This window comes from Dichomitus squalens, assembly GCF_000275845.1.
Source record: "Dichomitus squalens LYAD-421 SS1 unplaced genomic scaffold DICSQscaffold_46, whole genome shotgun sequence".
NCBI lineage: Eukaryota > Fungi > Basidiomycota > Agaricomycetes > Polyporales > Polyporaceae > Dichomitus > Dichomitus squalens.
This window is the reverse complement of record NW_006766928.1, coordinates 188,256-204,855: the sequence shown is the minus strand read 5'-3', so window position 1 is coordinate 204,855 and position 16,600 is coordinate 188,256. Positions and strand designations below refer to the sequence as shown.

At 56.8% G+C, this 16,600-nt stretch overlaps 5 protein-coding genes across 5 annotated transcripts in view; all 5 read left to right on the top strand.

Annotated features, from left to right (window-relative positions):
• Positions 1 to 417: 417 nt before the first annotated feature.
• Positions 418 to 1,985, top strand: DICSQDRAFT_91509 (uncharacterized protein). The gene is made up of 2 exons (XM_007369268.1): positions 418 to 1,049; positions 1,108 to 1,985. Exons 1-2 carry the CDS (start codon positions 426 to 428, stop codon positions 1,345 to 1,347), a joined length of 864 nt encoding a protein of 287 aa, XP_007369330.1. The 5' UTR covers positions 418 to 425; the 3' UTR covers positions 1,348 to 1,985.
• A 467-nt stretch (positions 1,986 to 2,452) lies between these two features.
• On the top strand, positions 2,453 to 6,929 carry DICSQDRAFT_139891 (HlyIII-domain-containing protein). The gene is made up of 9 exons (XM_007369267.1): positions 2,453 to 2,596; positions 3,029 to 3,237; positions 4,564 to 4,607; positions 4,709 to 4,726; positions 4,806 to 4,999; positions 5,088 to 5,130; positions 5,258 to 5,359; positions 5,627 to 5,834; positions 6,282 to 6,929. The coding sequence occupies exons 1-9, from the start codon at positions 2,534 to 2,536 to the stop codon at positions 6,457 to 6,459; spliced, it is 1,059 nt and encodes a 352-aa protein (XP_007369329.1). The 5' UTR covers positions 2,453 to 2,533; the 3' UTR covers positions 6,460 to 6,929.
• A 1,658-nt stretch (positions 6,930 to 8,587) lies between these two features.
• Positions 8,588 to 11,560, top strand: DICSQDRAFT_163171 (cytochrome P450; the record flags this gene model as incomplete). The annotated part of the gene is made up of 7 exons (XM_007369266.1): positions 8,588 to 8,875; positions 8,976 to 9,267; positions 9,714 to 9,802; positions 9,867 to 10,160; positions 10,354 to 10,402; positions 10,478 to 11,065; positions 11,190 to 11,560. The coding sequence occupies 7 exons, from the start codon at positions 8,588 to 8,590 to the stop codon at positions 11,408 to 11,410; spliced, it is 1,821 nt and encodes a 606-aa protein (XP_007369328.1). The 3' UTR covers positions 11,411 to 11,560.
• Positions 11,561 to 13,527: 1,967 nt separating this feature from the next.
• Positions 13,528 to 14,466, top strand: DICSQDRAFT_139888 (uncharacterized protein). The gene is made up of 3 exons (XM_007369265.1): positions 13,528 to 13,653; positions 13,723 to 14,155; positions 14,208 to 14,466. The coding sequence occupies exons 1-2, from the start codon at positions 13,599 to 13,601 to the stop codon at positions 14,133 to 14,135; spliced, it is 468 nt and encodes a 155-aa protein (XP_007369327.1). The 5' UTR covers positions 13,528 to 13,598; the 3' UTR covers positions 14,136 to 14,155; positions 14,208 to 14,466.
• Positions 14,467 to 15,574: 1,108 nt separating this feature from the next.
• Positions 15,575 to 16,600, top strand: part of DICSQDRAFT_157081 (carboxylesterase from carbohydrate esterase) — a gene marked incomplete at its 5' end in the record, with an annotated part of 2,982 nt that continues 1,956 nt past the window's right edge. Inside the window, 3 exons of the mRNA XM_007369264.1 lie at positions 15,575 to 15,716; positions 15,771 to 16,137; positions 16,189 to 16,600. Coding sequence (XP_007369326.1) covers positions 15,575 to 15,716; positions 15,771 to 16,137; positions 16,189 to 16,600 — 921 coding nt within the window. The remainder of the gene's footprint in view (positions 15,717 to 15,770; positions 16,138 to 16,188) is intronic.

The window sequence follows — 16,600 nt, the reverse complement described above, 5'->3', positions numbered from 1 at the left end:
TTTGGGCAGCTTTTTCTTAGGAAGGCCAACGATCCAAAGACCGCTTGGACCTTGCGCAATGCGGAAGCAAAGAGGTTTGGCAGCGCGCGTGATCGCGGCGCGCGACGCGTTGGGCTGGGCGTCTTTGAACGGTGGCGGGCGGCCTCGAGGCGGCGGAGTTTCGAACGGCAGCCCAAAAGCGACGAAAGTTCGGATTGCCCTTGTTCCCCAACCTCGACCACGACCTCGAACGAGAACTCCTCCAGGCCCTCATCGCCCCCCTTCACCCTCTGCCAGGTCACCACCACTTGCGCCGCCATCTCCCTCATCCACCGCCTTCATCTCATCTTATCCTACACGGTAGCGGCACGCGACACAACCACCTCTCCATACTACCCACATTACTTCATTACATTCCACCCCTATCATCTGCGTAACGTGACGACATGACTACCCAGACGCGCAGCTTCATCGTGTTCAAGGACGAGCCCGAGGACGTTCCGGCACCGGTGGTCGCTCGCACGACCACCAGCGAGCAGGGTCTTGCTCTCGCCGTGGTTACGTCCCCAACCAACCCTACTATCGCTCTACCGCCGTCCTCCGGCCCTCTCGTCTACTGCCCTGACAAGGAGAACATCGACCCCCTCTCGGGCAGCCGTGCTCTTTCTGAGCATAGCCTCGGCAAGAAGCGCAAGACCGCGCTCGCGGTGAAGGCCCAGCCTGCCTCCCCGAGCAAGAAGCCCCGTCCGCTCACGGAGAAGCCGACCAAGCAGTCCTCTTCGTCGTCCAAGTCTCGCTCAGGATCGGAGAAGAAGGCCAAGGCTAAGCGTTCTAGCTCGACGTCTTCCAAGCGTACCGCTTCCTCGAAGACTCGCCGTGAGCCGTCTCTCCCGCGCCTTGCGGAAGAGGGCGAGGAGCCCGCCGAGGCCATGCCTCTGGACCAGGATGCCATCGATTCGAAGTGCAAGGAGCTCACTGTCTTGCCTTTGGCCGATATCTCTGAGGCCTACGAGCAGGCCACGACCAAGGTGGCTGTCGTGGAGACCTCTCAGCGGGCTGTCGACGAGAAGGTACGATGCGGTGCTCCTTCTTAGCTGCCTTTGAAGTTGACATCTCGTCTTCTCACAGGTCGTCGCCCAGCCTGTCTTCGAGACGATTGAGCGCGCCGCTACGCCGCCCCCGGTGACACAGACCGAGGATGCGACCACGTCGCCTGTCGCGCATGCGTCGACTGCAAGCGCGTTTTCGACGCCTGAGCGGAAGCGTATCTACGCTGCCTTCACCTTCTCCTCGCCTTCGCTGGCCAGCCAGCGCTACGCGTCTGCTCGTGGCTCCAGTGTCGACCGCTTCTCCGACGTCGTCTTCTAAGCGGTCCGTCATAACGCCTTCACCGTCTCCACACCCGGCCAACGACAATTTGAAGCTCTACGATCCGAAACATTACCAGCGTTCAACGGCCCTCGAAGGAATCCGCCGTGCTCTCTGTTCCCACCTACGCCGCGTCACGACAGCCACTGCCCTAGTCCCGTCGACTCGCCCAATCAATCATTGTCCCACAAGCATTTCTATCCGCAGTGTCGACTTCCCTCGCGTACATGTCTTGCATACGAACGTCTTGACTCGCGAACTTTGTTCCTTTGCGGACATCCGGTCTAACGGACCTAAACAACATCCCGACGTCGCTACACGTTGTATTATTATGTCTCTACCATCTCATCGCATCTCTACTATCGTCGCAAGCATCTATTGACCCATCTCTTTACACACTGAACATAGTTTCGCTTCATCGATCACTTCCGCATCACCACACTCAAGACATACCCTCCCGGCGTCGATTGCCGACTTTGTTTGCTTTACATTATTATCCTCCCTTTCCCACGCGTCACATCGCAAAATGCACCCTCATCCGCCCTATGCCTCCCTATCTCTCCCAAACTTCTTGGTTCGTTCTGTCGACTTTCTGGCTACCTCTGCACATATCGCCACCCACTAGCCCCCTGGCCCCCACCACCCTCGCAAGCGCAATGGTTGTGTCATGTCATACAGTACTTTGCTTTGTCCCTGCATACGCATCCGCTCGAGCCTCGCATAGCGTACACACCCTATAACCTCACCCCACACATTTTGGACTGTAGGTACTTGGATTGTGTATCGCCGTCGCAACTAGTCGCACTGCTATCGAATGACATCACAGCATATGTATTCAACGTGCTCTGAGCAGAGGCTTCTGTGTGCTTTCGTTCTGGGTGACGGCGAGTTGCAAAACTATGTCGTGAAACTCATCGGGAGGTTCGGACTACAAAGTACTGAGTTGTATTCTAATAAGTACTAGTTCAAGTTCCGACTACTCAGCAAATCAGCTTTGAACAGCAAGTCAGCTTCGAAACGTAGGTCCTGATGTCAAAACCTTAACCTGGGGTTACGTGATTAATGAGCAAGTCTAATTGACGCTTGCACGTTCACCCCACCCCGCAGGAGCCGCCGTATGCACAAAGAGCACCGATGTGTTAGACCTTCAAGCCACACGCACACACGCTCATTGTATCGACAGAAAATGCACAAATTCAAGGATACCATGCGCGCACGCACCGGCGTGCTCACAAACTCCCCGGTCCCGGTAAGTCGCCATGTTGCCATCGATGATCGCCGTCCGTACTGTCACTGGGGGCATTGAACTTTAGGACGACGTGTCCCATCGTAGAGGCATCGCGACCTACCTTTATTCCACGCCAGCCGCACCCTGCACAACGAATGCGATTAGCGTATAACACGGTTTTGTCAAACCTTTGAAAGGGGACTGCGATGGGACGCCCAACAATGTGATGATGCCACAGTGGCTACAATTCACGATGGATTTGCGATGGGACACGACGGGCCACAGGTAGATGCCCCCGGTGTGTACGAATCTGCAAACTTGCGCTGGCATCGAAGCCTGGCCCCGCTCGCTCCGTCGCGTCCGGGGTGCCCGCAAGACGCGTAGCATGCTGCGCATACGTCGCCGCTGGCATGGATAATCGGGCTCACGAGGTTTAATCCGTGCTCTGTACAGGTGAACAGCATCGAGGACCCGAACTTCGCGGACGGACGCGGGCCTACGGCCATCGCTGTCACAGAAGCTGGCGGTGGCGAACAGTCCGACTCCTCCGAGGCGCGGACGAAGCGGCAAGTTGGGGGCCACGATCCCAGGAAGACGCTCACTTGGCTCGAGATCCCCGAGTGGCAGAGGGACAACGAATATATCTTGACCGGGTATAGAAGGTGCGTCTGGGTCGTACGATTCGACGGCGCCATTTTGCTGTGTCACGGCCGCGGAGACGGAGGGAGTCCAAGTGCACGCGACGTACGCATCGCTGCTTCCGTCACCGCCGGACGGCATGGGGTGCTGTGCGGAGCCAGAGCGGACAGTAGTGCGTACGGTCGCTCCCCATGCTGCCCGGAGGGCACCAGATCTGTTCGCGGACGTTTCTTTCCTGGAAGTCACGCTGATGGTGGTGAGGAAGGGCTGGAGCGCAAGCTTGGACCTGGTTCCTAGTCTCGTGTACAGTGCCTCCACCTCTGTGGCCTTTGTATAGGGTCTCGATCGCCCCTTTCCTCTCGTTCGTGCCCTTCTGCTATACGTTCTTGTACGCTGAGGCCAAGAAGCTAGAGAGGCCGGCACTTGTCGCCAGAAACGGATATGTCAATGACATAGGCTCCGACGTGCTCACATGCATGATATGGGGTGAAGGTCGTTCTCTTCACGTCGCCGACCTTCTGGAGCGCCGTCATAGTCTACCACGCTGGCCGCAGGCTACGTGTCTCTGACTGCTTCGGCCTTTTTGTTCTCCCATACCCCTCACGCCGCACAAGCATGCTTTGTGCGCCTCAGGCGCATGTAGGGCGCGGGCTCATATGTGCGGATATGCAGCGACGTTAGCGGCTCAAAGGAGCATGCTTGCAGCCGTCTTGGACGCTGATGTGTCGTTGACGCACTAGCTGTCGTTGCATGGATCGCTAGTGGTTGGCGGCAATGCTCGTCCTCAGTCCCACGAAGCCTAGAAGACACGGTGTCCGCGCCTCCGCGCCGTTCTAGCTGCGAACGTGTTGCGTGCGTTCTGTCCAGCGTAGTTGCTGCCTATGTGGTAGGCTATACCCGATAGAGGTTTGCGAGGACATGGTGCAATCGCCGCAGTTTCGTCTTGCAGGCATTCATACGCAGTTCCTCAAACCATGCACATCATTCCCTATGCAAACCCTTCCTCAGCTGTCGCACTAGAGCCTCGAGCCAGGATTTGCCGAGGTCACGAGGCGGTTCCCTCGATGGGCTCCGTCCACCATCGCGTTATACGAAAGGAATGGCCTAGAGCAATGTGTTAAGGGCCTATGAGATCGTGCGGTACCGTGTGCGATCGCCCGGGCTACTCAATGTGCGAGTGGAGCGGCTCTGGCAGCTCTTAGAATAAATATCAGCCTTCGGCCGACTAACCTCCTCGCGGCTGATCAGCGGCAGCGGGTGGAGAGGGGCACCTTCGCAATCTCAATATCTGTCACTGATCTCACTTTGCCTTCCGGATGCTCATGTTATCGATCATGTTGTCTTCACAGAGCTACCGGAAGTTGGCGTGCGTGTGCAGCGTCAGTGTTCGGATGTACGTCCTTTCTTCTACGTCGCCGGCAGCTCGCTGTGTGTCACATAACCTACGACTTACTGCCCATGCATGCACGTCGCGCGCTACCTCGGCCCCGGCAGACCTGCATAACGAGACAGGTGATCCTCGCTCAAGTTATTTGCCCTAATCCGAGGACTTACATTCATCCGCGTGGCTCCCCGTTTCCCATCTTTGTAGTGAACATTCACAGCCATCTCGGCGGCGCCGTGTTATTCGCGGTGTTCCTTTTCACGTTCCCATCCGTATTCTTGGTGCACTACGAATCGACCAGTTGGGCGGACAGAGCTGTTTTCGTGATATTCTTGAGCGCCGCCGTCTTCTGCCTCTTTTCGAGCGCGTTCTATCACACCTTCAGCGCGCACTCTCAAGGCGTAAGTACTCATTTCCGCTCACGGGGCTCCCCCATTATGTCATATGGCCAGATGGCCGATGCTAAAGATACGCTTTCGCCATACGCAGGTCGCTGCGCGCTGCAATGCCCTGGACTACGCCGGTATCGTTGGTGCGTCCTATGCCGCACAAGACACCACCTGGCGGAATGCTGACTAGTGTCCGCATCTGGACAACCCTCATTTCACCGCCTCTCCTCGGCGGCCTCGCATGATCCACGACACCTCCCTTCCTCACAGTGCTCACCGTCGGGTCGTTCTTTCCCTCTATCTACTACAGCTTCTACTGCGAACCGCACTTGCAGACCTTCTACCTCACTTGCATATGTGCCGTGGGTCTCGGTGAGTGAAGTCATGTGGATAATATCTTAGTCTTGTCTTCCCGATCAGTACCCACCATGCTGCTTGGGCGCCCCGCTCGTGATGACTGTTCGTCCGTTCTTCGCCATCACCGCGAGCTGCAAGCTTAACCTACATACCTGCTCAGTCATCTTCCTAGTCCCTGATCGCGCGGATATGGGCATTAGACGTTGTATTACATCCACGACTCTTTCCTCCCTGTTTCCGTATTGTCCATATCCCGTACATGTTTCCTGACCAATGCCACAGGAGCTGCGTACATTGTGCTCAACCCGGAATATCGCCAGCCGACACACCGCGGGGCCAGGACGAAGGTTTTCATCTTTCTCGGCCTGTCCGGCGTGGTACCTACCCTCCACGGGCTCGTCACTCACGGCTTCTATACGCTGTGCTATGAGATGGGTGCCGCCTGGCTCCTCCTTTCCGCGGCGTGCTACATCGGCGGCGCTCTCCTATAGTGCGTGTCTCCTGCGTTCTGTCTGTATTGTTGTGCAATTGCACTTACCGAGCTCCCCGTTTCCGCGTTTACCCACTTCACCCTCGCTTCTTGCCCTCACTTCTTGCTTGATGCATTGTGGTTCGCTTGCGCCCTTGTCTGACGGTTTGACGGACATCCTGTGCTTGTCACGATCGCCTCGTCTCCGCAACCACTTCCACTTGCCAACATGCATCTACGCCTCGGGCCCCCCGGGTCACTCTGATCCTCTCTCCGATCTCGCTTCTTCCATCACAACTCTCTTCTCAACATCTCGATCCTGGTCCCCGGCGCCGCCTTCTCGCGGCTCGGTACCCGGATCTGGCACTCTCGGCATCCGCAACCGCGCCTCCCGCTGCGGTACGATGTCTCCTGACGATGACCGCTGGACAATCCCCGATGTCCGTCGGCGATGGCCCTCACGCGCAGCGCGAACCGCATCCCGGAACGTTTCTCGCCCGGGACATTCGACTACTTCCTCTCGTCGCACCAGATCTTCCACTTCTTCGTGCTCGCGGCCGCGCTCGCGCACTACGCCTCTATCCTGACGGCGTACGACCACTGGCACCGACGGCTAGGGGGCTGTCCTGCGCACGTGCAGTACTAGGCCGTCACCGTGAAGACGGAGCAGGGTCGCCTCTCGGCCCGCAGGAGGAGGCCGGGCGCGTTTTGGACATCTTTGTCGGTGTGGCGTGAGTGGCACGTACCCAAGACTGCGTCCTTGTGGTACCAGTCCCATGCTTCTGGAATACCGCGTCATACATGGACACGACCCATGACTGCAGGTGACCCCTCTGTGGTTGGCGTTTGCCTAGCACTGGACATCTGGACGGCGCGCAGCTCGCCGTCTCAATGATCTCACAGTCGTCCCCGAGACCACCCGAGCGCGGTGTCGCGCTTGCGGTCGCTTGTCAGGAGCTCCGAGTCGGCATGACGGAAGTTTGTGAGAGCTCGTGAGGAATCCCCGATGCCTGGCAGTTCATGCCTGTGGCGCAGGTTGAGCGTGTGCGGCCTAATTGGTACTGTCATGAAACATCCGCTCTTGTTCCACTGTCAGTGCGTGCCCACACTCGCTGCCCATGGGAACCCACAGTCCTGCTACGACATAGATGCATCGAAGGGGAATCGTGCTGTCACGGTTGTCGGCGTGGTTTCATGACATATTGACTCCGTTCCGTCCGGGCGTAGTAAGATATGCACATGTACCTTCATATGGGCAGGATTGCGATGGTAGAGAGATCGCAGGAAACCGGTTAAGGCGATAAGTTTGGTGTCGCTGTCGCGCATAACTTGTTTCTCCCCTGCGAAGGTACCTCGGGGGCAGCAACGGTGAAATGTCTACTTTGGCACAAGTAGCTTCTGCGGCGTTCGGTGGGACGATAGAACGACGTCAAGCGATCGGGGTGCAGACCTACATATATACTGACTGAGGCGGATATATCGGCCGTGGTTTCCACTCGACGTTGGATCTGCCACGCGATCGAACGTGATCGGACCCCACCATTGACATCGAAACGCTTACCACCGTGGCACGCCAGACCATATCCGGAGATGCAACTTGGCCACACTCGTACGCCCGCGACCATCGGGACCCACGTCGCGACGAGACGACATCGTTCGGACTTCGGAACAACGAGCGGGCAAGGCTGTCGATACATGAGACGGCGTGGAGACGGCGGCGTGCTTGTGTGATGTTCGCTGTCACACACTGCACGTTTCGACGTCCCTCAGACGCTTCTCGCGGAGCCGGAGAGCCTCTATGAGCAAGGCGGCCCAACGCCGGACGCGTGCGGCATATTAATACACACAAGGTTCGGTGCTGACACGGTGCGCAGCTGAGGTGGCTCTTGCCTGGAACAGCTGAGGGCGTGCTCTCGTCAGACTAAACCACGCCGGGGCTTCTCAGGATTTGTAATGGGGTGCTCCAGGAGAGCTCCGATAGAGTTGTCAGTGGACCAGGCACGACGCGCCTCGTTCTTGAGAACGAACCTTGCCGTGCCACACGAGGCAGGGCCCGGATGGTCGTATGGGAGGGTGTTGGTGCGTGGAACGACCAGGAGACGCAGCTGGATATGAATTGCATGACGCCTAATTTGCGGTGTCTGTCACAGGTGTTGGTTGCGCGATTGGGAGCAGCACGACGCACGACGTGGACCCACTGGGCAACTGTAGTGATGCTGGATCGGTTGGGACAGACTTTCATGTCATGGATCTCGATGGCGTTGTCACTTGGGTGCAGCGGACCGGAGATCTGGGGTTGCGCTTGCCGAGCCGGGGACGGCCGAGGATGGGAAACGCTGGTGACCAGGTGGCGACTGGAGGGAGGTGATGAGGTCTTCGGTGTGTTGTCATTCGGTGTGTGTGAGGACCGTGGCTGCCGACCCGCGGGGCCTGCCAGTGCCACCAGTCAACAGGAGGGGACCGAGGACACACCATGCCAATCACGTTTCTCCACTATATCTCGCGATGTGCGCGATATGGAGAAACGCACTGGCCTTTTCTCCGCCCGGGTCCGATCCTCCCCTCGGCCAGTTTCTCTCCCCTTCATCCCAACTGGCAAGATACGACCAGGCGGCTCGCTTGCGCTTGGCTTGGGTGTGCGCCGCCTCCAGCAAGTTGAGATCCCGATCTATAGGATCTGTCCCTGTCCTGCCCCTTCTCTCGTGCCGCATAAAGCCTCCCACTTTCCTTTATATCCTCGCGTCGTCTCATGTGCAGTCATCACGAACCTTTTCATGACCATGTATCCCCTAGGATTTCTGCCACTCTTCTGCACCTTTCTACCATACTCGGTCGCCGTCAATGCCGCTTTGCTTGTGCCCGTCATCGTCCTCGCTGTTTGGTCCTACGCAGTCTTCGCCCCCCGCCCATCCTCCGCAAAGGATGCAGACGACGTCTATCCTGTGCATCTACCCGGGTCTTCGCTTGCCCATATCCTTCCATTTTTCCAGCGACGCTTCGATTTCATAAATCAGGGCTTCGAGCTCGCCGGCCAGGCCATCTACCAGTTCTCTCTGCTGCGAGTATGTACTGACCACCCTCTCGCCGGTCCTACCCTACCCTCCCCGATGGGTTTCGGTTCCGTCTCTGAATTGGCTCGGCTGATTTCGCACCCGTTGGCAGAAATCCGTCATCGTCCTGTCAGGCGAGGCCGCGCGCCGGGACTTCTTCCAAGCAAAGGACCTCGATCTCGGAGCCGGCTTTAGGTTTCTCTCCGGCGCCGTACGTAGCCGCAACACGTTTTGTTGCCGAACACCTTCCTCGAGTTCTCGCGACCGTAGCCAACTGACGCTGACCGTCCCTTCTCTCCAGATACCGATGCTACCGGGCGTCACCACCGACCTGGGCCCCGGCCGCGTCGCCCTCATCTACAAGCGTCTCGCGACCACACAGACCAGCGAAAGCCTCTCGCGGCGTGAGTATCTCGCATGTTCAGTTTCCCGTTCAGAGGACACCACATCGCTTGCGCCTGCGCGGGGGCTGTTGGCCCCCACTCAGTCACATGTAGATGATTGCAGATAGAAGCCGAGCCTATCCGGCGGCCGAGAGACCCTACGCTCGGGTTATTTGCTTCAGCAACAAGCGTAAGCGTCGCACAGTGCAGGACAAGGAATGTGATACGCACACGTTGAGATCGACGTGGAATAGCCCGCGGGGTTCTCGGATTCGTGACATGTGAACGCTGTATGGTGCGAGGCAAGACAATTCGGTGATTGGCACGATATCTTCAGCGTCAAGCCTTCACCTCACGAGGTCGCGCTATGTGCCATACGTTCTGTCGTATGTTTTGAATGTCAGAGATCCGGCCTGCCCGCAGTCTGTGCTAGTCAGCGCACGTACTGACTCTGTCTGGGCCGTTAGTCATCCCGCAGATTTTGGAGGATTCACGGCGCACAATCAACGCATGGGGTAACTCCGGCATTCTGGACCCCTTTGACCGCGTTCCCGAGGTACGTACGCTGTCGCAATTATAGGTCACACGTGTGTGCTTCATGAACTCGCTTATCCTCGCAGCTTATCTTCCAAACGAGTGTGCGCTCGTTAGCGTTCTCGGAACTCGCGGAGGACCCCGCTACCGTCAAGCGCTTACGGGAGCTGTACGACACCTTGGACACAGCCACAACTCCTGCAACCGTCCTCTTCCCATGGCTTCCCAGCCCGACCGCAGTACGCAAACTACTTGCGACAAAGCGCATCTATGACATAATCGGGAAGACTTTGGACGATCGCATGAAGAATGGCATCGCGCGCGACGATACGCCGCAGATGCTAATCGATGCGGGGGACGAAAGGATGATCATTATCGGAGTCAGTCCCTCTTCCTTTTCTCCACACGCTTCTCGTTCTGCACGGTCGGGTGCGCACCGTACCGCACGTCCGGCACCGTGCGGCTGCGCAAGCGAGGGTGCGGATGCGAAAGTTCTGGCCTGAACTGTGTGTGACTGGATGACATGAGCAGCGCACGTACTGACGGAATCTTGCTCCCCTGTGGCATGCGTAGTTCGTGATGGGCCTGCTCGTGGCTGGCGCACGGTCGACTGGTACTACCGGTGCGTTTCACTTTTGGCTCGTCTGCGCGCTGCGCGATGACGCTCTTCGGTTCACGGCTGATAAACCTGCTGCAGCTTCCTGGCTCATCACATTCCTCAGCGGACACCCTGAATGGAGGGAAAAGGCTGCCGATGAGGTGCGACGGCTCATAATGAACCATGCAGCTCAGCTGCGCTGTTCTTCCGAGCCTCGCACGACATTCGCGGGAAGCACCGAGGATGCGTCGTGCTCTGCGCAAGACCAACCTGAGCGTCAAAGTCATCAGCCTCCATCATCTGCACCCGCGGAACCGTCTCCTGCTTCCCCGCCTCTCTCCTCCCTGACCGCTTCCCTGGCGAGCATTCCTCTGTCAGCATGGGAGAATGACACACCAGTGCTCGACTCGCTGATTCGTGAGACGTTACGTGTGGCAGAGCCGCACGTCGCGATGCGCCAGTACCTCCCGCTCTCGCACTCAAGCGAAAAGGAGGTAAGGGCGCCGCACGCATACGGGAAGACTTTATACCTCGGCGGTAGGGCGATACCACCAGGAGCGTACGTCATGTACCCGTTCAGCGACGTGCACCTCAGCTCGGACGTCTACCAAAACCCGTGGAGATGGGATCCAGGCCGTGCGGAGATGGGCTTGAAGGCGCCGTATTCATACGTCGGGATGGGCGCAGGTACGTGTCACACCGGCGTCGTAGCTGCAGCGTGCCCTCGCACCATGCGCTACGCACAGCTCCCGTCTCTCTCTGTCTATTGGCTACAGATACGGATGCTCACGCGCGCCGAAATGGGTTGCAGGGACGACTATATGTCAAGGCAAGCGCCTCGCGACGCTCGAGCTGAAGCTCGTCACGGCGCAGGTCGTGCTCGGTTTCGGGGAGCTTCGCGCGGTCGATGCGCGGGGGTTGCCGCTTCCGGAGTTACCGCGGCCGAACTGGAACGACGTCTTGACGTGCAAGCCGCCGCCGGGCTCATGCTACGTGCGCTTCGAACGGACAGTGGAGGTTGATGCCTTGTAGGCGTTCTCCTTTTTCATGACGTGTCTCCCGTCTCTTGCCTCTTCTCTATATGGATTGTATCAGTAACGTCACCCATGTTGTATATCGCGGGATACGTACTTTAGTATGTCGTTTAGATGATGAGATGCTCGGGCAGGGATTTATGACCTTAGATAGACTACTTGGATTTATGACCTTTGGTTACGGTGTATGTTGCAGTTGGTCCAGGAGGACCGAATCCTGCCTCGTTGAGGGACTCGCCGGGAGTAGCGCGATATACCCTTGTCTTGAAGTCTGCCATTTCGCAAGGCTGGAGTCTTGTGACCCCAACCAACTCAAGCAGTGGCACAACACGACACCTGCCACACTCCACGACGGGCAGCGTTCAAACTCCCTTTGCGTGAAACGGAGGTCTGACTTTGGGACAATCCTAACTGGTCCCTTTGTTGACCTGCACCAAAGGGCGCTGAAGGGTCGGCAATGGGAAAGTTGTACTTTCCCGGAGATTTTACAGTGCTTTCACAAAGAACGATTCGAGGCTGTGCCCGCTGTGACTCAAGTCGATTGGGCTCCTTCGATCCTGTTGCGATACGACCTTTCACATGCCTATTGTTTTACGATACGACCTGATTAGTGTAGAAGTTCGAGGGCAAGCGAGCACAAATGGGATTCGCGTTTGGCCACTGCAAACGCGTGCCGTACGTAGTACATACAATAGACCTTATATACACAGTAAAATAGGGGTAGATAAGAGCGCGGGTATCCGTCGGGGGGCGGGACCTGTGGCGCTCGTTCCGCGAGCTCGCCATGATTCCAACAATCAGGAGCTAGCCGGTCACTGCGTCGGCGTAGCATCACTGGTCGCCTCTTCGGATGACCACAAGGCCGAGGCTGTACACGTAGGAATAGGGAAATCCCGCGTAGGAAGATACAGTTGACCTCGGAGCCTCTTGCTAGGACCCCAGATGTACTTAGTGTGAAAGATATAAGAAGGCTACTGGGAGCATTAGTTCTCATTTTAGCGGCATTTCATCGATATCCTGTGCTCGCTAGATGTACAACCGCGCTCCTTAAGGCTTCTTACCCCTCACGACTGGTCGAACTAGCGCCTAAGGTACATAAGTCGTGACAGATCCCGACTCAACGCACCTTACCAACATCTTTCGTAGAGAAGATTCCTTTAGAGGCGCTGATCTGGCCCAAGTTCCGTGGTTTGGCGTACTCTGACATAAATTGCCTACAGGTCTAATATGTGGTGCACGCACTTGTAGAGGGGCAGTGCCCTGCATCAAACAAGCCCTCAGTGGCGATTTGATTAGGCGCCAGCATGTCTCTTTCCAACCATCACAATCGGCGTAACCACCGCCAGCCCCCGCCTATCCTCGCACGCTCCAGCAAGTATCGCACCATCTGCGACCTACCAGTCGAACTCCTATGCATGATCATATCTCATGTGAAATCCGACAAGTGGACGATCCGGACGTGCACGCTCGTGTGCCACTGTCTCCGCGCGGTGTCACTGGAACATCACTTCCGCAATGCCTTATCTGTACGAAACATCGACACCTTCGACCACCTCTTCTCATTCTTGCGCGCGAACCCAAAAATTTGCGAGAAGACTGCCCGCATCAGGCTGGATGGCGCTACACGGAATGTCGAGAAGCATGGATATGCTCCCGTGACCTCCATCGACGAGAACACCGTGCTGGAACTCACGCAGCTGCTTCCCAATCTCACTGCCCTGCGGCTCGGCTGTTTTGTGTATAAACCACCTCAGCTACCTGATCCGAGACGGAACCCATGCGCCGAGCAGGACCCTCCAGAACGGATCCGTCTTGAACAACTCTCCTTCGGCTCATTATATACTCCCTTCCCCAACGAATCCTCGATATCTGGCTTCTTTCACATCCTGTCTATGTTTGAAATCGATTTCCTGGGTGGTTGTCCAACAGGATGGGAGCACGATGCTCGCACACCGCTTGATCTGTCAAGCCTCCACCGTCCCTTGAGGGCGAAGAGACTTTGCTTATACGATCGTGGTTCAGTCAACAACTTCAAAATCGTGCTTTTGGATGCGTTCACTAAGAGCCTTGAACCGGGATATCTGCAAGATCTCAACGTCGAATGCGGCAACGTTTCCGAAGTCTCTGCCATAGGCGAACTCCTTGCTCGCGTTGGACATGGTCTGACGAGCCTGCAGGTCAGCGGGATGCCTCCTCACGCTCCCGTATCTGCGCGAAGATGCTGGAAAGACCCGCTGGACAGTACGTGGATGTTATAATAACTGATGCGATTCGTATCGCAGGCTTATTTACGACCGGATGTTTCTCTAGGCCATTGGAAAAGCCTCAACCTCGCATCTTGCCCGAGACTCGAGTCGATCAATATCCGCATCTACTTTCGCGCACCCGGCGACGAGAAACAGCCTACGGACCACCCGGTGCTCAGCCTCGCCGGGGCTGGAATGCTTTCCCAGGCGCCGCCTACCTTGCGCAAAATTGTTATTTGGCTGCACGACCTGCCTCGCATTACGACGTTGAACAACCGGCGGATGCTCCGGCTGCAAGAATTCGACAAGATTATCACACGCGACCGATTCCCGCTCCTCGAGAGGGTGCATTTGCACATCTCTATTGATTCGAGTCTGGAAAGGAAGCTTAAAACCGACTGGTGGAAGTTGGTGCTCGCAACTCAGAAGGTTCTACCTGGTCTGCATTCGCGGGGGCTACTCAAGGTTACTCAATAGGAGCGAACAAGTTGTCTCTGGTATGTGTCGTGGTCGAATTCTGTATCACGTGCGCTGAAACCCATTGCGTAGATAGCTGAACCATTCAATGCAGATTGACTGGGGTCTAACTTGGAGTCGCGTGAGGAGCATGTGTGGGCGCATATGCATCTTCCCTCCAGCCACGCACTGGTGCTTTCTTGAGCGACCCGTTCCCGGTGGCGCGCCACTCTTTGGTTTTTGTCTCCTGCTAGATACATCTACACGCTTCTTATGATGTTCTCACACTACCTCCTTCCTCATCGACGTGCTCAAAAGTCCTCGACTTTGAGCATTGTTGCTCTCGTTCAAACCCGCTCTTCCGCCATCCCTATTCTTCAACTTTTCCCATACCGTACAACATGCTAGTTTCTCGAACATTATGTCTCGGTTAGTGATATTTGCCTCCGCCGGCTTGGACTCGGCCCCTCCTGGTCGCGCTAGAGAGCGATGGCCATGCGAGTGTGCAGTGTGCAATGCCGCTACCACGTCATCCCCACGGCAGGTAAAGGTGCGACTGTTGGAATCCTGGCGTCAAGATGGCGAGCTCGCGGAACGAGCGCCACAGGTCCCGCCCCCCCCGACGGATACCCGCGCCCTTATCTACCCCTATTCTACTGTGTATATAAGGTCTATTGTATGTACTATGTACGGCACGCGTTTGCACCGGCCAAACGCGAATCCCATTTGTGCCCGCTTGCCCTCGAACTTCATCAGCGACGGTGATGGTGAGCAACAAAGAGGGATACGAAGGCCCACTGGAAATGCTAGGGTCAGATTGCGTGGCCTATCGTGATCAATGCTGCACGAATTTCCCTGCTGGAAGCGTGCAGCCCGCCGTGTCACCCGCAAAGAACCAGTTACGGGAACATTTGCGCTGTCTGACTCTATACTCGCGATATGGATGAGAGAACTCAACCACTCCACCTTTTCATCTGTATTGTATATGATCGCTGCTTCATAAGATCGGGCATACTCATCATCCGGACGAGCGCGTGCTGCACTGCGCCGAGCTTCCACCCACGCCGAACGGCACGACGGTCCGGTCTTGCCGCCCATATGATACCGCCAGCAAGTCCATCTTATTTCCATATATTCACGGTCTCCACATCCCTATCGAAGCGGAAATCCCATGACGCCAACTTAGATGGCTATGGCCTCTCTTTCTGATCTCCTGTCCACCGACTCGAGACGAAAAACACCTGTCGGGACATGAGTACGTACCTGCTGACGCTGTTCAAGTTGTGCCCCCCCTACCTGGTCTCCGTTTCAAGCGCGAGGGCCGACCGGATGCTTGAGCACATGATGGTGGTCGTTCTTCACTGTCTCTCGTGATCGTGATGGAACTCTTCCTCAGCCATTTATATATCTGAGGTCAGTGTAGTTCGCTGGCCAGTCGACAACCAGGTGACATCAACGCGATGGGGAGAGTCGGTGCCGCGCTTGCGAGGCTCGTTGTGCGTCTCCTGGCGTTGCTTTTGGTCTGTCAGGCTGGTCTTGCTATAACGTCGTCATCGTCGTTTGGAAGTGACATCACTTTGCTATACAATAATGACCTGAACGGTGGGCTCCGTTCGCTTCAGCCTGTCCCAATTGCTGACTGGTAGACGCACTCAGTCAATGAACAATCAACCCACCACGGCGCTCTCTTGCTTTCAACTCCACACCTCCACCCCGACGCGTCGCGTGCCTGCGCAGCCCTTGGGGAGACCTTGCTGCCGGTCAACAAGACGTTCTTTGCGACTGACTTGGCGCATCTGCTCCAGTACCAAGTCTTCCAGAAGCACTTCCCTCCCACCCAGCAGTTCTGGGTAGCCGGCTCGGGACCCTTCTGCCAGATCGTCGATGCTAAGGGCGCCGTTAGCCTTTCGCTGACGTGTCTGCGAGAGCTGCCTGTGCTGTGCTCCCAGAGTGCTGGCTTCCAAGCACCAGCCCAGCCCGGGACCTCGCTCACGGTGAAGTCTCAGGACCTGACGATCGTCGGGTAAGAGACTTTCCCGTCGGCATACCAATATGCAAACTGATACTCTGCTAGATTTCGGGATCAAACGACGTTCAAGTTCTATGGCATTCCATATGCCGACCCTCCGGGCCGGTGGGAGTACCCTACTGCATACACCGGCAACAGGACCATCGATGCGCGCAACTACGCTCCTGCGTGTTTCGGGTCAGGCTTGAACCCCAGCAGCGAGGACTGTCTCCACTTGAACATCTGGACGCCCTTTATTCCATCGCCAGACACGAAGACGCGTCTGAAGGCAGTGATGTTCTGGATCCACGGCGGCGCATTCACGGGTGGATCAGGAAGCCAGTCGCTGTACGATGGGGGCGCACTCGCGTCTCGTGGCGATGTCGTCGTCGTCGGAATTGACTACCGCCTTTCCACTCTCGGATTCCTCGCACTCGATGATGGCAAGACAAACGGGAACTTTGGTATCGCGGATCAG